The following is a 24,203-nucleotide window of genomic DNA, read 5'->3' as shown; positions in this document are numbered from 1 at the left end:
ATGTGTATTCTCAAATACTTAGGCTACAGGGCTAAGAAAAGACTGCTTCCATCTGCCTCAGTGGGACTCTACCAGTGTGAAAGGATACTCTCAAGGTATTTAACGACTCCCATTACAGTCCAGAAATTGGTGGGGAAAGTTAAAATATCTTTTCTTTTCTTTTTTTTTTTGAGACGGAGTTTTTGCTCTGTTGCCCGAGCTGGAGTGCAGTGGCTCACGCTTGTAATCCCCGCACTTTGGGAGGCCAAGGCGGGCGGATCGTGAGGTCAGGGGTTTGAGACCAGCCTGGCCAACACAGTGAAACCCCGTCTCTACCAAAAATACAAAAATTAGCTGGGCGTGGTGGCGGACGCCTGTAATCCCAGCTACTGGGGAGGCTGAGGCAGGAGAATTGCTTGAACCCGGGAGGTGGAGGTTGCAGTGAGCCGAGATGTGCCACTGCACCCCAGCCTGGGCAACAGAGTTAGACTCCATCTCAGAAACAAACAAAAACAAACAAACAAACAAAAAACAAGAAAAGTTAGCCGAGCATGGTGGGACGCGCCTGTGGTCCTAGCTATTCGGGAGGCTGAGGCGGATGGATCATTTGGGCCCGGGAGGTCAAGGCTGCAGTGAGCTGTGATCATGCTTCTGCCCTCCAGCCTGGCCGAGAGTCAGACCGTCTCAAAAAATAATAATAACAACATGAAAATAAGAAATAAGAGTGAAAGAGGCATCATTGGTTGAAGATAACTTTGGGGGGGTGTTATATAGTAAACGTATAGATTGACTGAAAGACACAGCAGTTTTAGAAACTACAATAAGTATCCAAAAAAGCACATTTGAAATTCCCCATATGAGACCTTGCAATGTCAAAATAAGGAGGGGTGGGGGGCACGGTGATCACACAATGGCTATGACATCACTCACTACATTTATACCTGGTACACAGAGCGCAGAAACGTTTCAGCTCTTGCTTCAATGAAGAACAGAAGCCTCTCTTTAGACAGGTCAGTGCCAGATAGTAATGTATAGCTTAAAATGTCTGTTAGTTAATGTACAAAAATCCAAATTCAGCGTTTAGATGTTCGGGAATACTGTATGAAAATTTAAATATTCAGAAGTGGAATGTATGCATTTTTAAAGTTTATGGTTTAATTTTTAAAATTTTGTTGTAATGTGATAAATTCTGGGGTAATTTGTCATATAGTCACAGATGCAAATACAGCAAGCAGGGATTTTAAAATAATGAACAGAAATATCTTAAAGGAGCTATTGGAAAAGATGGAAAGAAAGTGTGAACAACTTGGGAATTTCTGTGTCATAGTTTTTTTTAAGCTTGTAAGTTTAAATCGGAATAAGGAAGCTTTTTTCCAAAAGATTGAGGTGATTCTGTTATCTCTCCCACGAAGTAGTCTACTTCAGCAAAACAGTACACCGTGTGCTATTTTGGCCTCGGGAAAGATAGAATGTTCGAGTTTGCTAGAAAGAGATAATGATCGCTTTTAGCGACACCTCTCACGGAAAGTTCATCGGGATATTGGTCTAGAGAGAAAATGGCGGCGGGGGGTGGGGGTGGGGGAAGCCGAAATACCTCACTTTAGGATCTGCTATGGGCAATGGATGCCCTAATTTAAGGTTAATTGTAGAATCACGGGCTTCCAACTGTGTATTTCCGTCATCTACACTTTTCCCACAAAGAGATGCCATAATAAATTTACAAACCAGTCCTATAGTCTAGTTTTATATTCTTAAGTCAAGAAAAGGTAATATTTAAAAAGTACTAGCTAGAATTCTACAGCTGATGTGTTAAAAATGAACAACAAAAATCACTGCCCTCTGAATGTTCGTTCTTATTTTGACGCAAGTGGAGACAGAACAGCTTTTTTAAATCCGGCATTATCTCCGGGTGGTGCAGACATGCAATTTTTTATGAATTTTCCCACCCCTGGGAAATCGATTTCTGAAACGTGTAATTGTTGTGCAGCAAGCCAAGTGGACAGTGACGCAATAATCCACTGCAAGTTGCCTTACAAAAATGATGTCATTTGGCGCAGATCTAGTCACTTTTATAACAGGTAGCTATGGAAAAGCTCCCTCCACGTTGTCCCCGATTCCCCCACCCCCACCGTGGCCAAGATGCAAAAAGACACTTTCCTGGCTTCCTAGCCCTCAACTTGTCGAGGGTGGGCGCACCTCAGTGGCTCGGGGCCCATCGCTCGTGCAGGCGGAGAGGGACCAAGGGGACGAGGACAGCTGAGTGTCCTCAGCCCCGACGGCGGCGCCGCGGGGGAAGCTGCGTCGGGCCCAGTCTGGGGCCGCGACGCCCGGTCGCCTGTTTTCCTCGGTGGGAAACCGCTGGCGTGGCGGGCCGGCAGCCGGGACGCGGGGCGCCGCGGGCGCGGGACAGCCTTCCCCGCCAGCCCCCCACCCCCGTTCCCACACCCGCTCCCGCTCCCGTGGCGCCGGAAGTGACGCGCTTTAGGCTGAAAGATGGCGGCATTGGCGCTCGACCAGGGGGAAGGTAAACACCCGCCAGGCCACAGGCTGGCCCCCTCGGGGCGCCAGCAGGGGCCGAGGGGGGGCCTCCCGGGCCAACTCCCCGCCCCCAACGGCTTCCCACCCTCCGCCCTCTCTCCCAGCGTGGCGGGCTTCCGCGTCAAGACGACGGCGCACGGGGCCCCGTGCCGGCCAGCCCCGCCTCCCTGGGCGGGCCCCGGGCGGCTCCCGCGGCCCGCAGGGGGCGCGCGGCCCGGAGCGGCCCCCGGCTCGTGGCCCCGCACGCCCCGCCCCTTCCCCGCCCCTTTCCCGCCTTCCTCCACCCCCGGCGTGGGTGATCCCGAGGCTCGGCGCGCTTCGGGGCAGAAGCTCGGAGACGCCGTCCTCGACGCTACCTTCTCTGGTGCTTCTGTCTCTGCCTGCTGCCCCCCAGCCCTTTCCCCCGCCCGCGGCCCCAGTCGGCCCTCCCGCCGAGCCCCGCCGGGTGCTGCGAGGCCCCCGGCGTTGGCAAGGTCGGTCCGGGCCCCGACGCCGCGCCGCCTCGTGCGGAGCCCGACTGTCTGGTTTCGCGACTCAGCGCTGTCTTCTTTCCCAGGACTTATCCAGAGGGTGCTGCAGGCGAGCACGCTCGTGCCCCGCCGGAGCGACCCGGCTCGTGCCGGCAGCGGCCGCTCGTAGACGTCCGAGAAGCCTGCCGAGTGCCGTCCCGGCGCCCGACCGCCCACCCATCGGCCCGCCGGCCCGGTTCTTCCTGATGCAGACTGCCGTCCACTAGAGGCTGGACAGGACCCCCCGAGGTACGTAGCCGCCCCTGGCCGCCGGCCTGCGGAGCCCGGGCTTCGCCCGCGACCCCGAGCTAGGCACGAATTCGCCGGCCCTCTCTACACGGACCCGAGTCAAACATTGGGTAGACGCCGGGACCTCATTTGTCTTTGAGTTTACTTAAATTGTTTGAAATGTAATTTTTTTTTTTCCCAGAGAGAGCGAGAAAGAAAAAGGAAGAAGCATAATTCAGCCATTTTTTGCAGCACACAGCTGCAGGTACCATGATTATTTTTTCCCTAACCCGTTCCTTCCCTTTAACAATTCAATTTATGCCTGAAATAGAACTATGCGAAATGCGAGGCATAAAACTAGGAATCGGAAGGTCTGGGTTCGACTTGGGTGACTCTGAGAAAAAATCGCGTACCGAGCCTCGGTTTCTTATCTATGAAATATAGTCGGTAGTACCAACATCGCAGGGTTGAGAGGACTATATGAGGTCATATATGTGAAAATAATCCTTAACTGTAGAGTGTTGTAAGAATTCAAGGCCGTTTTTTAAAGTAACCTTTGCTAGAGTGGTTAATGTAGTGGCTAACTGTTGCTGCCTCTTTATTTCTATATTACAAATAAAAGCAAATAAGTACGGAATAATAGTAAAGCAGTGCTGTGAATCCATAGATCTATAATAGTCACGTTGCTTGGCCTTCCTCCTACGAAGTGCTAACTGCTTATTTAAATAACGGTATTCTTTAATTCAAATGTAACGTTACTGTAGGCGCTTTGCTTTTCCTCGTTCTAGGCCGCTTTAGGCCCCTTTTCTTACTCTGAATATTTAGTTAACACCTTACATTTGTTTAGTCTTTTCTGTTTTCCGAATTTGTTTGCCTTTGTTGATCTGATTAAGTGGTAATTTAGAAAATGCCTTGCAGACATACATACCCTAATTTTAATGCCTGTTTTTCATATCTAGGGAGCAGGATGCTCTAATACTTCTACTAATTTGAAAATTGGTTAAGAGCTTATCAATGCATTCATGTTTCAGTAATCCTTAATAGATCTAGAAATGTATAGAACATTTCAACTTTTTAGCACTTAATGTAATTATATAATTTGATTCTCATTTTTAATCATGGCATGTAGTAGGTGCTTAGAGTCAGTTTATCAGTGGTAGAGGATGTTAACTTGCACTCTTCATTGCTGATTAATTTGGGGAAAGAATAGGATAGTAAATATTTGTGGTTTGAAAATTGAATTTATTTTGCCAGAATTTATATGTGTAACAGATCAGTATGGATCATTTTTACTTGGCACATCAAAAATATAGTATGGTTTGGCTTAAATGGTCCACAAAAAGTGAAAAAGAAGCATTTTTGGGTACATTGTTATTTTTAGCTAACAAATGGTTTTGAGTAGTTAGGTGTTTTATTAAATTTATGATCGTCTAGTCCAATATCAGTTGTCTTTTCAGAGTATGCTTTTGTGTTTTGTAAAAAGGCAGAATAATAGAAGTTGGACAGGATTAACATAGTAAAAGGAAGAGCCTACTTCAAAGTGGTTGGTTTTATAGATTGGATTTATCACTTAACTTGAAGATAAAATTTTGACAAATCATTGCTTTATTGGGAATTTGAAGGTTTGACCTTCTCTCTACCTCGAGTCGGGTTATCTCAGAAACCTAACCTTGACCAGGGCAGGCTTGCCTTCATGGATGTTCAGAAGGGCCCCACGCTTGGTTTAATAATCTGCATGTAAAACTGGGATTGTACAGTATAAGGGTGAATGGTAAAAGTCATGCTAATTTAAATTTTTAATTTTCCTTTACTCAGAACGACATTAAACATAAAATTTAAAAAACACCCATGAGAGCCGGGAGCGGTGGCTCACACCTGTAATCCCAGCACTTTGGGAGGCCGGGAGTTTGAGACCAGCCTGACCGACGTGGAGAAACCCCGTCTCTACTAAAAATACAAAATTAGCCGGGCGTGGTGGCGCACGCCTGTAATCCCAGCTACTCTAGTTCTAGCTACTCTGGAGGCTGAGGCAGTAGTAGAATCTCTTGAACCCGGGAGGCGGAAGTTCTGGTGATCCAAGATGGCGGCATTGCACTCCAGCCTGGGCGACAAGAGCAAAACTCCGTCTCAAAAAAAACGCCGTGAAATAGTCGACAGATACAGAAGAAAGGAAAAAGCTTTATATTTTACTGCTTTTGACGACTTTTTTTTTTTTCTTTTTTTTAAGACAGAGTCTTGCTCCGTCGCCCAGGCTGGAGTGGAGTGGCGCGATCCTCGCTCACTGGAACCTCCACCTCCTGGCCTCAAAGGATTCTTGGGCCTCAGCCTGCTGAGTAGCTGGGATTACAGGCATGCGCCACCACGCCCGGCTAATTTTTGTATTTTTGGTAGAGACGGGGTTTCACCATGTTGGCCAGGCTGGTCTCAAACTCCTGGACTCAAGTGATCCGCCCGCCTTGGCTTCCCAAAGTGCTGGAATTACAGGCGGGAGTCGCCGCACCCAGCTTTTTTTTTTGTTTTCCTCTTTTGAGACAGCCTTGCTCTGTCTCCCAGGCTGGAGTGCAGTGCTGCGATCTCGGCTCACTGCAACCTCCGCCTCCTGGGTTCAAGCTATTCTCCTGCCTCAGCCTCTCTGGTAGTTGGAATTACAGATGCGCGTCACCATGCTCAGCTAATTTTTGTATTTTTAGTAGAGACGGGGTTTCACCACATTAGCCAGGCTGGTCTCGAACCACTGACCTCAAGTGATCCGCCCGTCTCGGCCTCCCAAAGTGCTGGGATTGCAGACGTGAGCCACCGCGCCCGGCCATCGCCCAGCCTTTTAACGCCATTTTTCCCTGATTTTGAACAAGAGTCCCCGCAAATGATGTAGGTGGCCTGTTGTCAAGCCTGGCCTTTCCCAGTGCAAATGTTTTGAGAGTGAATAATGTTAACTGTGAGGAGAATGAATCTTTAGCTTAGAGGAGGTGGATTACTTTATTAGCATCTATTTTCTCTGAATTGGAGTGCTATATCTCATGTGGTTTTTATTGAAGAGAAATGAAAGTTGGAGCAATGGGTGAGGCATTGTAGAACAGTGTTTAATCAGGAAGGCTCTGAAGTCAGGCGGACCCCAACTTCACAACTTTCTAATAATTATATAGCCTTGGGCAAGTTACCTAACCTCTGAGCTTTGATGTTCTCATCTTTAAGTCAGGGATGGATACAAAACATGGAAGGTTGTGAGGATTAAATTTATCCGTCTTTCCAACAAATATTTATTAAGCACTTATTATGTGCCAAGCACTGTTTTAGGTGCTGGAGATATAACAGTCAATGAAGCAAAACCGCCAAATTGAAGCAGAAAGGAAACTTAAGTAAAATGGATAGCCTGTATTGCCATTTAGTATACTGCAGAGAAAAATAAAGTGGAGGAGCATGGGGATTGTCTGGTTGATGGGGCAGACGGAGTTTTGCAACATTAAAAGAGGGTGTTTGAGGAAGGCCTCACTGAAATGACACAAAAGACCCTAAGGGAACCATATATATCTGGGGATAGTGTGATCCTGGCGGAGGGAACAGGGTGTAGAGAGGCCTTAAGTTGGGAGTGTAGCTGGTTTTCAAGGAACAGCAGCACCAAGGGAGGAGATAGTAATATAAGATGATTATTATTATTGCCATTTTAAGAATCATTGGAAAGGCTCTCATAGTTCATCTCTGCCAAGGGTATATGTTGTATTGCTGCTGGTCCAAAAGTGGAAGGCCTTTTCAGAATTTGAAATTTTAACTTTGGAAACAAATTAGGAAAGGCAAAATATGTTGTCCGGTTTTCTGTTTTTAATGTAAGACCCTTAAAACCCATCAGGCTCAATCACTGAAACATACAAGAATGGATAGAAAAAAATTTTCTTTGCTCTGATAAGATCTTTGAATTTAGTTAATGATATATATCATAGACTTTAATGATTTGCAGGAAATCTATATCATAACAGCAAGACCTTCCAAAATATTTAGTTTGGTTCTATAATTCTTATGAGGAACTGAAAGGCTAACATTACAGTATTTGTGATTTCATGTTAGAATAGAACTTAGATGATTTGGGGTTTTATTCCCCAGTAGAGGCTTTTCCTAGAATTCTCACTGGATCCAATCTCTAAAGGCTAAGGGAAGCTGTTTTCCATGACATCACTCTTGGACTACTACTAGTCATGGTGTGGAATAAGCAGAGAAGCATTAAATTAAAGTCTTCTGATGAAAAATAGCATTCAAGCAGGAGTGTTTTTTTCTTATAAGGGTTCTTGTATTATAGGATGACTAAATGCTAAACATACCTGAAAAGTGAAGTAATTTGGTGCCAGTCTGGAGGCTGGAGGACCCAGGGCCCTCCTAATAGCTTAGTTAAATGGTCATTTGCAGTTTGGTCCTGAGTTATAAAAATATTTTGATGACAAGCAAGAATTTCCAGTATTAAACACATTAAAGTTAACTTACACAACTGCTCCTCCCATATTAAAGTGAGTTTTCAATTTGAGTAGTGTATTGAGAGTAAAGTGACCGCTAATAGAGCTAAAAATTTAGTCTGTCTTTAAATTTGTCTTTTGTTTTAGATTGGTATGTTGAGTTGAGAAGTTGGCTGCTTTGAGATTGTCGAATTTACATTTTTTTGCTTTATAGGTTACAGAAGTGAGAAATGTTATGACTCAGAAATTAATTCTGTTTTTATCCGTAGTAAGCCTTTGCATTCTCTTTTCAGTATGCAACTGTGGCATTTTCTGCATAGGCATCAATTTTGGTAGGAGAACAGTTTGGGGATGAAGATAGTATGAAATTATTTAAATTTTTTATTGAGGATAAGTATATTATATCAACCTCTGAGAATCTAGCTTTTGCATTGAATACGTTAAGCTTTTGTATGAATTTTCAAGCAGCTGTGGAAGGAATGTGAAAGCAATGAATTATTGCTTATGGCATAAACATAGAGGTTAATTTTGAAATGTCTTTTAATTAATTGCCTAGAATTTTGCCTTCACATCAGAATGGCAGCCTTATAACTGAAAAGGAAGCATTTAATTTATTTGCCTTTAATTTCCTGTCCAGTTGTACCCCCACCAAACTTTTTTTTTTACTGGTCACTAGAGAGTTTGAAGTGTTCAAAATTTCTGTGACATAAATAGCAGTAATAGTCTTCCAGGGCACAGGTAGGAATAGGAAGAGGTTGAGGTTTGTGCGTGCATGTGTGTGGTCACTTATCTCTTATACTTTCAGTTCTCAAACCTGTGGTCTCAGGACTTCTTTTTACTCTTAAAAATTAGTGGGGGCCAGGCTTGGTGGCTCATACCTGTAATCCCAGCACTTTGAGAGGCCGAGGCAGGTGGATCACTTGAGGCCAGGAGTTCAAGACCAGCCTGGGCAACTTGGTGAAACCCGGTCTCTACTAAAAATACAAAAATGAGCCAGGCGTGGTGGTGGGCACCTGTATCCCAGCTACTCAGGAGGCTGAGGCAGGAGAATCGCTTGAACCCCTGAGGCAGAGGTTGCAGAGATCATGCCACTGTACTCCAGCCTGGGTGCAGAGTGAGACTGTCTCAAAAAATAAACAAATAAAAACCAAGATTAGGAAGTTAATAACATTTCTCTAGGTCACACAGTAAGTACTAGTAAGAACTCTGATTTCAGAGGTGTTGCTCTTTCCGACCACACTATTTTGTATTTTTTGGAAATAGAATCTAATCTTTTTAGGTCTGTTACATGGTAACCTAAATAACTTTTTTTTTTATGAAGAATAACTTTTCTAAAACAGTTAAGAACTTGGTGAAAAGATTAGCATTGTTTTAAATTTTTGCAAATCTCTTTAATGTCTGGCTTAATAAAAGCCAATGAGCTTCTCATCAGCTTCTGCATTCAGTCTGTTGCAATATCACATACCATGTGTAAACCTCTGGAAAACAGAATGAAAGTGAAAAAGACAAATAACTATTCTTTATTTGTGTATTTATTTTGAGAAGGAGTCTTGCTCTGTCGCCCAGGCTGGAGTGCGGTGGCGCAGTCTTCATTCACTGCAACCTCTGCCTCCCGGGTTCAAGCAATTCTCATGTCTCACCCTCCTGAGTAGCTGGGATTAGAGGCACATGCCACCACCCCTGGCTAAGTTTTGTATTTTTTAGTAGAGACAGGGTTTCACCATATTGACCAGGCTGGTTTCGAACTCCTGAGCTCAAGTGATCAGCTCACCTCTACCTCCCAAGGAGCTAAGATCGTGGATGTGAGCCACCGTGCCTGGCTGACCAATAACTTTAAAAAAATTATTTTGATAATAATTTTGACATTGGGAAGCCCCTTTAGTGGGGACTGGAATCTTTTAGGACAACTGGATTCACTTGTCCCCAGATCATGCTTTGAGAATCCCTATACTGTTCATTCTTAGGCACAAAAATGTGAGGCTTTCTTTTATTTAGTCAGTACCAAGTTTATGAAACAAGATACATTCTTCAGTATTTCTTTCCTGGTAGTATAAGTATGCTTTGTCATTTGGTTTAATTTAGGTTGGTTCCCCTTTTGGGGAAAAAAAAACCCTACCATTTGAAATTCTGAAGGCCATGTATAAAATGTTGATAAACCTATATGTGAAAAGTAAGGATACAGAATTTTTGTACATTGAACATTTTGTCAGTAAATGTTTTTTTCTCAAAGCCTCTTAAATTTTTCCTCCAGCACTCACTGATTTAAAGAGTTCTTATTTAAGGTTTTTGTGTTTTACAATGATTCGTTTTCTTTTGGGAGAATGGGGCTACGCACTTCTTGTTGAGCATGCTGCTGCTGCCGCCGCTGTCTCTGCCATTGCAAAGTAGTTCTTATAATAGTTTTCTTCCTTAAATTGATGTAATTCTGTACTTACATTTCTTTTTAGAGACAGGGCCTTGTTCTGTCGCCCCGGCTGGAATGCAGTGGCTTCATCGTGGTTCACTGCAGCCTCGACATCTTCAGCTCAAGAGATTTTCCTGCCTCAGCCTCCCAAGTAGCTGGGGCCACAGGAGCATGCCACCAACCTCTGCTATTTTTTAAAAAATTTTTTTGTAGAGAAGAGGTCCAGCCATGTTGCCCAGGCTGGTCTTGAACTCCTGTATCAAGTGATCCTCGTGCCTTGTCTCCCAAAATGTTGGGATTACAGGCATGAGGCTGCTGCACCCAGTTAAAGAGTTATGTACACAGTTTTTTTTGTTTTTGTTTTTTTTTTCTGAGACATGGTCTCACTCTGTTGCCCGGGCTGAAGTTCACTGGTGGATTATAGCTCAATGCAGCCTTGGCCTCCCGGGCTCAGTTTATCCTCTGACCTCAGCCTCCTGAGTAACTGGGACTACAGTCACACACCACCACATCTGACTAATTTTTGTGTTTTTAGTAGAGATGGTGTTTCGCCACATTGCCCAGGCTGGCCTCGAACTCCTGGGCTCAAGTAATATGCCCACCTTGGCTTCCCAAAGTGGTGGGATTACAGACGTGAGCCACCACACCTGACCCTGATCTGTTATCAGTCTGCGTTATGATAAACCTTAGGGAGGCATGGGATTGGTAGAGAGGAGATTGAGGGTTCTCACTTAACGTTAATTCATTTATTCACCACCCTAACTTAACAATAAGATGACGATGATGATTATTAGTAATGTATGGATGGAAACCAAGATTAGGAAGTTAACAACATTTCTCTAGGTCACACAGTAAGTACTAGTAAGCACTCTGATTTCAGAGGTTTTGCTCTTTCCGACCACACTATTTTGTATTTTTTGCAAATAGAATCTAATCTTTTTTTTTTTTTATTGAGACAGGCTCTTACTCTGTTGCCCAGGCTGGAGTGCAATGGCACCATCTCAGCTCACTGCAACCTCTGCCTCCTGGGCTCAGGCAGTTTTCCTGCCTCAGCCTCCCAAGTAGCTGAGACTACAGGCACACACTGCCACGCTCAGATAATTTTTGTAGAGACAGGGTTTTGATATGTTGCCTACGCTAGAATCTAGTCTTAACTTTATTTCTAACTACTAGTTCTATGACCTTGAATAAAAAGTCAGTTCACCCGTGGACATTACAGTCTTTATCTGTGGAGTTAGAGTTGACCTGGGTCCTGAGTCCTGAGAAACTATACTCAAAAGGTGGGCTGGGGAGTTTCTTCAGAGTTAACTAGATCAGGCCTACTATTTTGGCTCTAGTAGCACAACATGAAGGGGCATGATAATAAGCCTTAATGTTACAGTGTACTTAAGGTCCATGCACCGTTCTGAGTGCTTTACATCCTTTAATTCATTTAATCCTGACAGCAACCTGTAAGGTAGGTTCTATTAATATTAGTACCCCAATTTTTTTTTTTTTTTTTTTGAGACAGGGTCTCACTCTGTTGCCCAGGCTGGAGTGCAGTGGTGCGATCTCTGCTCACCGCAACCTCCACCTCGTGGGTTCAAGCAGTTCTCCCACCTCAACCTCCCGAGTAGCTGGGATTACAGGCGTGAGCCACCGCACCTGTCCAAGTACCCCAATTTTTTTTTTTTGAGACAGAGTCTCACTCTGTCACCCAGGCTGGAGTGCAGTGGCGCCATCTCGGCTCACTGCAAGTTCCGTCTCCCGGGTTCACGCCATTCTCCTGCCTCAGCCTCCCGAGTAGCTGGGACTACAGGCACCCGCCACCATGCCAGGCTAATTTTTTTTGTATTTTTAGTAGAGATGGGGGTTTCACCATGTTAGCCAGGATGGTCTCGATCTCCTGACTTTGTGATCTACCTGCCTTGGCCTCCCAAAGTGCTGGGATTACAAGTGTGAGCCACTGCGCCTGGCCTGAAGTACCCCAATTTTAAAGTTTTCAATTTTATACTTTTTAAATTAATTGATCAATTTGAGATGGAGTTTCACTCTTGTTGCCCAGGTTAGAGTGCAATGAACTGATCTCAGCTCACTGCAACCTCCGCCTCCCAGGTTCAAGCGATTCTCCTGCCTCAGCCTCCCAAGTAGCTGGGATTACAGGTGCCAGCCACCACACCTGGCTAATTTTTGTATTTGTAGTAGAGACGGGGTTTCACCACATTGGCCAGGCTGGTCTAGAACTCCTGACCTCAGGTGATCTGCCCACCTCGGCCTCCCAAAGTGCTGGGATTATGGGCGTGAGCCACCGCGTCTGGTCCAGATTTTACATTTTAGAGCACAGAGAGGCTGAGTAGCTTGCCCCAATGTCACAGAGCTAATAAGAGGTAAAACCGTGCTTCAAACCTAGGCATCTGACTCCAGACCTATACCCTTACTTACTACTTCCGTCTAGAGACTATCATGTTAGTCACTTAATCACTGAGTATTTCACTGTTTTCTACTTAATACACGGTTACCATAAAAGTAAAATACTGCTGCTGCTCTAAAGTTGTTAGTCTTATCAATAAATGCACTGAGCTTTTTAGGTAGAAAATAAGTTACTGCATATGTCTCGGCTATCGCAGATTAGTTTTAGAAGTCTGTTTAGATCAGGTAAACTTCACAAATGCATTGCTGATACTTTAAAAGTAACTATAGTTTATTTAACTGGCATGCGTATTTAGTGCATTGCATATTTACAAAATCATATGAAAAGAATGAGAATTTTAGGACTAAAAATATTTTAGAGATTATGTCTAGTGCTCTTGTTTTTACAGATGCAGAGAGAAGGCCAAGAAAGTTTGAGTTACATAGTATTTCTGTTCTAAAACTATTAGTTAGGACCCTTGGTTATAAGTAGGAAAAATCAACCTAAGGTAGTAAAGAGGAAGAATTTATTCTAAGAATGTAAGGCTCTCTCAGAACCCAAGGGCAGACATAGAACTGGGTCTAGCGACTGGGAGAATGAGGTGTTCAGGAACGCTCCCTGTCCTCCTTTTGGCTTTATTCTTTCTCAGTTGACTGCCTTTCTCTGATCTTCAGCCCACATGGCAGACAGAAGTGGGTGCCCACAGCTGCTCTTTGACATGTTCCAGTTCCCGTCATACACAGTCAATACACGTCTCTCTCTTTTTCTCTGTTTCTCTCTTCTCTCCCCTCGCCTTTGCTAAGTTTCTGTTCATCTTGATTCATATTTCCCACTCCTGTATGACCATGAGTGACCGTGGCCAGGATCACAGAGTGGGAGGCTGCCTGCTAGGAATCCCTCTCGGCAGGCTGGGTGCCCAGAGGAGAATGCTGTGTACTCAGGCAGGAGCTGTCTTTACGTATGTTTTTGGGGTCTTTTGACTCACAGTTTACCAATCCTCTTCCTCCTCCTCCTGTTTTTTTCCCCCGCTGCTTCTCTGCCTTATGATATTTCCACCATAGTAAGTATCTGGAACCTTGATTGTTGGTTTTTTGTTTTTTGTTTTTTTGAGAAAGCATAGTTTCTCCTTTTGTAAATTTAGATGGAATATTTTTCAGAAATGTGAATATTAACTGTTTTAGACCTTTTCAGGTAGTGATTAACTGTTGAACAGAGAGGGTGACTTTGACATGAAGTATGGTATTTTTAGGCATTGTCAAAATAACAGATTAATGAAACACAAAGTAGTTTACTCTCAAGTATATGAACACTAATTTCCAGCCTTCTATTATTAAATCTTCATTAAATGTGACCAATAAATCTTTATTTTTTCTTTTAGATTTGAGTCTTGTTCTACTGCCCAGGCTGGAAAGCAGTGGCATGATCATGGCTCACTGTAGGCTGAAATTCCTGCCTCAGCCTCCCGAGTAGCTGAGACTGTAGGTGCATGCCACCATGCCCATTTGATTTTTTTTTTTATTTTTATTTTTTTAAGAGATGGAGTCTCGCTCTGTTGCCCAGGCTGGAGTGCAGTGGCGCCATCTCGGCTCACTGCAAGCTCTGCCTCCCGGGTTCACGCCATTCTCTTGCCTGAGCCTCCTGAGTAGCTGGGACTACAGGCACCCACCACCACACCCAGCTAATTTTTTGTATTTTTAGTGGAGACGGGGTTTCACCGTGTTAACCAGGATGGTCTCGATCTCCTGACCTTGTGATCTGCCTGCCTCGGCCTCCCAAAGTGCTGGGATTACAGGTGTGAGCCACCGTGCCCGGCAGATTTTTTTTTTTTTTTTTTTTTTTAATTTTGTTAGAGATAGGATCTTTGTTTCTCAGGCTGTTCTTTCAAGTGATCCTCCCGCCTCAGCCTCCTGAGTTGCTTGGATTACAGGCACAAGCCACCACTCCCTGTAGACCAATACAGCATGACAAGGCAGAGTGATCGTTGGTGACCATAATGATCCTGAAAAAAAAATGTAATGTCAAATTTTTCATCCGGTTTAATTTGTTGTTTTTAATTCTATTTTTTTTTCTATTACTACTTTTTTTTAGAGATGGGAACTCACTATGTTGCTTAGGCTTGTCTCAAACTCCTGGGCTCAAGCAATCCTCCCGCCTTGGCCTCCCAAAGTGTGGGATTACAGGTGTGAGCCCCACACCCAGCCCTATTCTAATTATTTGGAAAACTGGTAATTAGTGTGATGTTGATAGCCCTCTTAGACTGGTTATTCAAACACCACACTGTATGAGATTCCTTTTGTTCCCAGTATGCATTTGTGTATGTAGGAAAATTCTAAGCTCATAAATTTTACATTTAAAAATAATTCAAGCCTGGGCGTGGTGGCTTATGCCTGTAATCCCAGCATTTTGGGAGGCCCAGGCAGGCAGATCTCTTGAGGTCAGGAGTTCGAGACCAGCTGGCCAACGAGATGAACCCTGTCTCTACTCAAAATAAAAAAAAAAAAAATTAGCTGAGCCTAGTGGCGCGTATCTCTAACCCCAGCTACTTGGGAGGCTGAGGTAGGAGAATCGCTTTAACCCAGAAGCTGGAGGTTGCAGTGAGTGGAGATCGCACCACTGCACTCCAGCCTGGGCAACAGAGTGAGACTCCATCTCAAAAAAAAAAAAAAAAAATTTCTAAGCTGGATGCAGTGGCATGCCTACTCAGGAGACTGATGTAGGAGGATCGCTTGAGCCCAGCAGTTGTGTACTGTGATCATGCCTGTGAATAGCTACTGCACTCCAGCCTAGGGAACATAAAAACTAAATCAGTAGTTCAGATAAACAAGACCAAACTTGTAGCTTACTTTGATCTTTTTTTTTTTTTTTTTTTTTGAGACGGAGTCTGGCTCTGTCGCCCGGGCTGGAGTGCAGTGGCCGGATCTCAGCTCACTGCAAGCTCCGCCCCCCGGGTTTACGCCATTCTCCTGCCTCAGCCTCCCGAGTAGCTGGGACTACAGGCGCCCGCCGCCTCGCCTGGCTAGTTTTTTTTGTATTTTTTAGTAGAGACGGGGTTTCACCGTGTTCGCCAGGATGGTCTCGATCTCCTGACCTAGTGATCCGCCCGTCTCGGCCTCCCAAAGTGCTGGGATTACAGGCTTGAGCCACCGCGCCCGGCCACTTACTTTGATCTTAAATGTATTAGTAAAGGTGTTTTGCCAAGCATTGATTACAGTTTCCAGAATTTATTTTTTCCCCCATTATAGATAGCCCTCTTGTGTTCTACCTTTCCAAATGAAATGATACAGCTTTCAATTAATGGAGTACTAATAAAAATTTGTTATTAATTTCATCTTTTACATACTTTGCAGTCTTAGATAAGTGAACCTTTAATGTGGTAGAATCAGTAGGACTTAAAGGTAGGTTAGGGGAGAGAAGGGAGGAAAGAGGGAACCTCAAATACCTCTTGAGAAGATGGGGAATACTGAAAAATCTGATGTGGGGGCAGAATAGAATTACGATTGTTTAGACATGTTGCTTTTGAGATGTCAAAATGGTATCATCCCAAAATGGAGCACCCAGAAGTGTCTGCTAGGCAGTTGATTCCACATATAAATGGACTGGAGTAAGGATGGAGATCTGGACAGAGATTATCAAGGTATTGGTGAAAGTGCATATAAGTAGAAACCATGGATTTAGGTGAGCTCATTTAGGGAGACATAGTATTTATTTATTTATTTATTTATTTATTTTTTTGAGACGGAGTCTTGCTCTGTTGCTCGGGCTGGAGTGCAATGGCCGGATCTCAGCTCACTGCAAGCTCCGCCTCCCGGGTTTACGCCATTCTCCTGCCTCAGCCTCCTAAGTGACTGGGACTACAGGCACCCGCCACCACGCCCGGCTAATTTTTTGTATTTTTTAGTAGAGACAGGGTTTCACCGTGTTAGCCAGGTTGGTCTCGATCTCCTGACCTCGTGATCCACCCGTCTCGGCCTCCCAAAGTGCTGGGATTACAGGCTTGAGCCACCGCGCCCGGCCAGGGAGACATAGTATTTAGATGAGAAAAGAGGCAAGAACAGAATCCTGGGGAATGTTTAAAGGGTAGCTCAAGAAAAGTGAGCTCATCATGAAGGAGATTGAGAAATGAGCAGCCCAGGACTAGGAAGAGAATCAGGAACACAGTATCATGGAGCTGAGAGTGTGATGAGCTGAGCATAATTTATGCTACAGAAGGATCCAGGGAAATGGGGACTAGAATGTAACCTCTGAATTGGACCAATTAGGGCCTTTTAAAGAGATTTTTATGAACTTTTAAAAAAGCAATAATACACTTTTATTGGAAATAGATTAGAAAACACAGATTAGCAAATAGGAAGGGATAAAAGTAAAACTACCTGTTTTATTTATCTATTTTTATTTACCTATTTTTATTTATCTGCCATTTTTTATTTTTTATTTTTTTGAGACAGGGTCTTGCTCTGTCATCCAGGCTGGAGTGCAGTGATACAATCTCAGCTCACTGCAAGCTCCCCCTCCCAGGTTCAAGCGATTCCCCTGCCTCAGCCTCCCCCTACCCAAGTAACTGGGATTGCAGGCACCTGCCACCACACCCAGCTAATTTTTGTATTTTTAGTAGAGACAGGGTTTCGCCATGTTGGCCAGGCTGGTCTCGAACTCCTGACCTCAAGCAATCCGCCCACCTTGGTCTCCCAAAATGCTGGAATTACAGGCGTGAGCCACCGCACTTGGCCTACTCTACCGTTTTAATGTTTTTGGCATTCTATCCTTTTATACTCTTTTTCTTTTTTCTTTTTTTGAGACAGGGTCTCACTGTGTCATCCAGGCTGAAATGCAGTGGCGTAATCATGGCTCACTGCAGCCTCAACTTCCTGGACTCAGGTGATTCTCTCACCTCAGCCTCCCGAGTAGCCGGGACTACAGATGTGAGCCACCGTGCCCAGATTTTTTTCTTTTTTCTTTTTTTTTTTTTTTTTTTTTTTTTGAGACGGAGTCTCGCGCTGTTGCCCAGGCTGGAGTGCAGTGGCCGGATCTCAGCTCACTGCAAGCTCCGCCTCCCGGGTTCCCGCCATTCTCCTGCCTCAGCCTCCCGAGCAGCTGGGACTTCAGGCGCCCGCCACCTCGCCCGGCTAGCTTTTTGTATTTTTTTAGTAGAGACGGTGTTTCACCGTGTTAGCCAGGATGGTCTCGATCTCCTGACCTCGTGATCCACCCGTCTCGGCCTCCCAAAGTGCTGGGATTACAGGCTTGAGCCACCGCGCCCAGCCTCTTTTTTTTTTTTTTGAGACGAAGTCTTGCTCTGTTGCCCATGCTGGAGTGCAGTAGCACAATCTTGGCTCACTGCAGCCTCCACCTCCCAGGTTCAAACAGTTCTCGTGCCTCAGCCTCCCAAGTAGTTGTGGTTACAGGCATGTGCCACCACGCCTGGCTAATTTTTGTATTTTTAGTAGAGATGGGGTTTCACCATGTTGGCCAGGAACTCCTGACCTTGTGATCTGCCTGCCTCGATCTCCCAAAGTGCTGGGATTACAGGCATGAGCCACAGTGCCTGGTCCCCCGCCCCGCCGCTTTTTTTTTTTTTTTTTTTTTAAAAAGAGACTGTCTCACTATGTTGCCGAGGCTGGTCCCGAACTTCTGGCCTCAAGCAATCCTCCTACCTCAGCCTCCCAAAGTGCTGAGATTATAGGCATGAGCCACCATGCCTGCCTTTTCTTATTTATTAGAAAGGGTTTTTTGTTTTGTTTTGAGATGACTTTGGGCTGGGATAACTATTGAATAAATGGGTTAATCTGTCAGGAAGTTGAATAAAGGGTATCATGGACAACATATTGATAAAACAAAGTAGTAAATCTAGTGATAGTTTATTCATGAGAGTGGAGAAGTGGCATCTTTTTAGTGCGTGCATAGATGCCACCTTTTCCTTCTCGGCAACTGAGGGCTCAGCCAAACCCAGAGTACAGAGGGATTCCCAAATGGCACTTACCTCCATACCTAACACAGTACCTGGCACACAGAAGGGCTCTTCCTTTTAGTAAATGAAATGGGAGGGCACTGACAGAGTGGTAACACTGGCAGTGACAGCCTCCCTGAAAAAGGGGGTAGAACAAGTGACAGCAGTTGACTGCAGTGCCAGCTGCTTCTCTGGACGGCTCGGGGTCCATCCAAACACCTAACCAGGGGAAGGACAGAACTTGGGAGATTAGGTCCCGCAGTGTCACTGGTGGAAATTCAGAGCCGTAGATGTTGGCTGCCATATCCTTAGTGCTCTTTTAGGCTGGTGTGATTTATAGATCGTGTTCTAGCAAATACCTCCAACATATGATCCCAAGTCATGAGGTATTCTAGAAGGTGCTTAAAAAATGGCTGTAGTATCCCAGAGATTTGTCCATATCTGTTGTTCTTAGTTTGGGAACATCTTTCATAGTGCATCAGTGTTATATCAGCAGGGAATGCCTCACAACTATTCGGTGGATGAAACTGCCCAGAGGCACTGAAGATTGGCCCAAGATCAAAGGGTCAGTCAGCATAGTTTTTGTTTAGCAGGGCAGGGATGGAGGACAGGCAGAGAGTTAAGGGATGAAGGCCCTAGTTAGAAAGTGGTTGCTCTGATATGGGAAGGTCTAAACTGGAGAAGGACAGAGGGTAAAGTTAGATGATAGACCAAGTGAAAGGAGAGTAGGAGGGTTAAGTGAGAAGTTGACAGTTAAGATTTCAGATGTAGACCAGTTCTGGATCAGGGACAGGTCCAAGTGGGGTGGGAGTAGGGTTTGCAGTGGAATAAGTGGGGAGGTTGTACAGTTGAGATGGTCAGGTAGTTTTGACTTACAGTTTTTGGATGGGTGATCTTATGTGAACATTGATGAGGTGTGAAAGATGACTTAGCCAGGTGTTGAGGTCTTTTTTTTTTTTTTTTTTTTTGTGATGGAGTCTTGCTCTGTCTCCTAGGCTGGAGTGCAGTGGCGTGATCTTGGCTCACTGCACCCTCCGCCTCCCGGGTTCCAGTGATTCTCCTGCCTCAGCTTCCCAAGTAGCTGGGATTACAGGTGCCAGCCACCACGTGTGGCTAATTTTTGTATTTTTAGTGGAGACGAGGTTTTGCCATGTTGACCAGGCTGGTCTTGAACTCCTGACCTCAGGCGATCTGCCCTCCTAGGCCTCCCAAAGTGCTGGGGTTACGGGCGTGAGCCACTGCGCCTGCCCCCCCCCCCCTTTTTTTTTTTTTGAAATGGAGTCTAGCTCTGTTGCCCAGGCTGGAGTGCAGTGGTGCAGTCTTGGCTCACTGTGACCTCCACCTCCTGAGTTCAGGAGATTTCTCCTGTCTCAGCCTCCAGAGTAGCTAGGACTACAGGCACCCACTACCATGTGCAGCTAATTTTTGTATTTGTTTTTTATTTTATTTATTTTGAGACGGAGTTTCACTCTTGTCGCCCAGGTTGGAGTGCAGTGGCGCAATCTCGGCTCACTGCAACCTCTGCCTCCTGGGTTCAAGCGATTCTCCTGCCTTAGTCTCCTGAGTAGCTGGGATTACAGGGGCCCGTCACCACGCCTGGTTAATTTTTATATTTTTAGTAGAGATAGGGTTTCACCATGTTGGCCAGGCTGGTCTCAAACTCCTGACCTCAGGTGATCCACCCACCTCGGCCTCTGAAAGTGTTGGGATTACAGGCATGAGCCACCATGCCTGGCCTTTAATTTTTGTATTTTTAGTAGAGACAAGGTTTTACCATGTTGCCCAGGCTGGTCTTGAACTCTTGACCTCAAGTGATCCTCCTGCCTCAGCCTCCCAAAGTGCTGGGATTACAGATGTGAGCCACCATGCCTGGCTTAGGTGTTGAAGTCTTCATCAAATGTTTGAGAGTGATTGATCAGAAGATGTGTATGGAAGTGATAAGGGGTGACAGAAGATGAATTTTCATTTAAACAAAAGGCCAGATTTTAGAAAAAGAACAATAGAAAGCTAAGAGAGAGAAAGCTCGGAGGCCGGGCGTGGTGGCTCAAGCCTGTAATCCCAGCACTTTGGGAGGCCGAGGCGGGTGGATAACGAGGTCAGGAGATCGAGACCATCCTGGCGAACACGGTGAAACCCCGTCTCTACTAAAAAAATACAAAAAACTAGCCGGGTGAGTTGGCGGGTGCCTGTAATCCCAGTTACTCGGGAGGCTGAGGCAGGAGAATGGCGTAAACCCGGGAGGCGGAGCTTGCAGTGAGCTGAGATCCGGCCACTGCACTCCAGCCTGGGCAACAGCACGAGACTCCGTCTCAAAAAAAAAAAAAAAAAAAAAAAAGAAAGCTTGGAAAGTAGGTCTGTAAGCTCTAACAGCTTTTTTTTTTTTTTTTTTTTCTAACATGCATGGGAGTAGGGATAGAGGTTGGAGGCAGGAGGCCTGGAAGCTGTGACTTTTTTTTTTTTTTTTTTTTTTTTGAGACGGAGTCTCGCTCTGTCGCCCAGGCTGGAGTGCAGTGGCGCGATCTCGGCTCACTGCAAGCTCCGCGTCCCGGGTTCACGCCATTCTCCTGCCTCAGCCTCCCGAGTAGCTGGGACTACAGGCGCCCACAACCGCGCCCGGCTAATTTTTTGTATTTTTAGTAGAGACGGGGTTTCACCGTGGTCTCGATCTCCTGACCTTGTGATCCGCCCGCCTCGGCCTCCCAAAGTGCTGGGATTAGAGGCGTGAGCCACCACGCCCGGCTAAGCTGTGACTTTTAGGAAAACTATGTCTCATTTAAATAAAGTTGAGGAGGGAACTTTCTGTGACCAACCTGAGCATGTAGGGGAGTTTGTTTACATTGAAGTAAGGTTCCACGGGGCACAGTGGAAAGGTTTGGGAGGGAATTCAGGGATGGAGGATGGGTCATTGGGGAAGAAGCTGGGAGCTGTGTAAGGATGAGAATTAAGAAGATAGATGGCCTGGGAGGGGGTATGTAAAAAGGAGAAAATTAATTTGCTTCATAAATAGCCCAGTAGACTGAATTAGTGACTGGGCGCAGTGGCTCATGCCTGTAACCCCACCACTTTGGGAGGCTGAGCCAGATGGATCACCTGAGGCCAGGAGTTTCAGACGAGCCTAGCCAACATGGCGAAACCCGTCTTCACTAAAAATAGAAAAATTAGCTGGGTGTGTGGCAGGTGCCTGTAGACCCAGCTACTTGGGAGGCTGAGGCATGAGAATCACTTGAACCCAGGAAGCAGAGGTTGTGGTGAGCCGAGATTATGTCACTGCACTCCAGCCTGGACGACAGAGCTAGAGTCTGTCCCCAAAAAAACAAAAAAGTAGACTGAATTAGTTTATTCTGCTGTATTTAAGAGATCTAATTATAGTTCTCTGCTGTTTCACCTTCATTTCTCTGATACGGAAAGATTTGGTTTAATTTCCTTTAAAATTATATATTTGTATTTTTAAATATATATGCATCACATTATTGTTTTTCAAAGTAAGGGTAATGAGGTAAATGAAAAGAAAGCCTCTCCTGAAAACCCACTACCCAGGGACATTATTTTGGTACATATTTCTCCAGACTTTTTCTCAGCTAACAAATAATATGTGTGTTTAGTTTTTGAAGATGTACTCAGTATACTGCGGTCACTTGCTTTTTTTTTCCATACAACATCTGGTAAATATTCTTTGTAAAAATAGTTAAACTGTTGGCATCATTTTAAATTGTTAAAGTAATTTATTGTAGGACCGTATTATGTTTTAATAATTTGTTATTGGACTTTTGAATAGTTTCTAATTTTTTAATAATAAGCCTAGATAGAAAAACCTTATATGTACAACTTGGCTATTTATTTGAATATTTCCTTTAGGTAAATTTCTAGGAGTTTTCAGGTATACTTTTTAGTTTCATTTTTGTCCCTTTTCTCATAATTTAGTGTTTGGCTGTGAAATCCTTTTTATGTTGCTAATTTTGGAACATATTTAAAGTATATTTGATTAACAGTATGAAATCAATGGAATAGGCATATATTACTTGTAAGATAACAATTTACCATTGTTTGACATATATATGTGTGTGTGCGCATATATATTTTTATGTATATTTATTTATTTATTATTATTATTTTTTTTTTATTTTGGAGATGGAGTCTCGCTCTGTCTCCCAGGCTGGAGTGCAGTGGCGTGATCTCGGCTCACTGCAACCTCCACCTCCCGAGCTCAAGCGATTCTCCTGTCTTAGTCTCCTGAGTAGCTGGGACTACAGGTGCATGCCACCACACCTGGCTGCTTTTTGTATTTTTAGTAGAGTCGGGGTTTCACCATATTGGTCAGGCTGGTCTTGAACTCCTGACCTCAGGTGATCCACCCACCTCGGCCTCCCAAAGTGCTGGGATTACAGGTGTGAGCCACCGCGCTTGCCCGACATATGTACATATTTTTAAGAGATAGGGTGTTGCTCTGTTGCCCAGGCTGGAGTGCAGTGGTGCTATGATAGCTCACTGTAGCCTCAAACTCGTGGGCTCAAGGGATTCTCCCACCTCAGCCTCTGAAGTAGCTGGGGCTGCTGGCAGTGTGCCACCATGCCCAGCTACTTTTTATTACTATTATTATTATTTCATAGAGACAGAGATTTGCCATCTTGCCCAGGCTGGTCTCCAACTCCTGGGCTCAAGCGATCTTCCTGCCTTGGCCTCCCCAAGTGCTGGGGTTACAGGCATGAACTATTGATGTATCTTTAATAGATTCTTTTCCTTAGGTAGGAAAGCCAAAAACATTAGTCTGCAAACCTTCAGTTTGTCTTCTCCCAAAGGACTTGTACATTTTGGACTTAGGTAGTGGAATTGAGATAATAGCAAAAATTGTTAAAACTCCAAGTTAATATTCTCTTCTGAATGCATAGAAGTGTTTAACATTGTTGTCTTTGATTACTTTTTTTCCAGGTGATTCATGGCAGGGGACGTGGAAGGATTCTGTTCCTCCATCCATGACACCAGTGTCTCTGCTGGGTTCAGAGCACTGTATGAGGAGGGATTGCTTCTTGATGTCACTCTGGTTATTGAAGATCATCAGTTCCAGGCCCATAAAGCACTCTTGGCCACCCAGAGTGACTACTTCAGAATTATGTTTACTGCAGACATGAGGGAACGAGATCAGGACAAAATTCATTTAAAAGGTCTAACAGCTACTGGTTTCAGCCACGTCCTGCAATTTATGTACTACGGTACTATAGAGCTGAGTATGAATACCGTTCATGAGATTCTTCAGGCAGCCATGTATGTTCAACTTATAGAAGTGGTGAAGTTCTGCTGCTCTTTTCTCTTAGCGAAGATCTGCCTAGAAAATTGTGCAGAAATTATGAGACTCTTAGATGATTTCGGCGTAAACATCGAGGGAGTCAGGGAGAAGTTGGACGCCTTTCTGCTAGACAACTTTGTGCCACTCATGTCTAGGCCTGACTTTCTGTCCTATCTGAGCTTTGAGAAGCTCATGTCTTATTTGGATAATGATCATCTGAGCAGGTTCCCAGAGATAGAGCTGTATGAGGCTGTGCAGTCTTGGCTGCGGCATGATAGAAGACGCTGGAGACATACCGATACCATCATTCAGAATATCCGGTTTTGCTTGATGACCCCAACCAGCGTTTTTGAGAAGGTTAGTGTGTTTGAAAGTAATAGACGGTACTCATCATTTAGTTAAGGCAGTGTATGTCTTTATAGGTAAGATTCACAGACTTAGTTAGGAGCCAAGAATGAATAACTTATAAGAGTACTTTATGTGTAAGAAGCC

General features: G+C 44.7%; 1 protein-coding gene across 7 annotated transcripts in view; it reads left to right on the top strand.

Moving 5' to 3' along the window:
* Positions 1–942: 942 nt before the first annotated feature.
* Positions 943–24,203, top strand: part of KLHL15 (kelch like family member 15) — a 49,561-nt gene continuing 26,300 nt past the window's right edge. For 2 of the 7 annotated variants that reach the window (XM_065538536.1, XM_074030237.1), the window contains exons 1-2: positions 2,815–3,275; positions 23,357–24,068. In XM_065538536.1, coding sequence (XP_065394608.1) covers positions 23,364–24,068 — 705 coding nt within the window. In that variant the 5' untranslated portion in view covers positions 2,815–3,275; positions 23,357–23,363. Of the gene's footprint in view, positions 990–2,446; positions 2,504–2,814; positions 3,276–3,456; positions 3,520–23,356; positions 24,069–24,203 lie in introns of those variants that run through there. The other 5 variants (XM_074030236.1, XM_074030235.1, XM_045384507.2 and 2 more) reach the window with 4 other exon arrangements.

This window comes from Macaca fascicularis, chromosome X, assembly GCF_037993035.2.
Source record: "Macaca fascicularis isolate 582-1 chromosome X, T2T-MFA8v1.1".
NCBI classification, from domain to species: Eukaryota; Metazoa; Chordata; class Mammalia; order Primates; family Cercopithecidae; genus Macaca; species Macaca fascicularis.
This window is presented reverse-complemented; position numbering and strand designations above follow the sequence as displayed.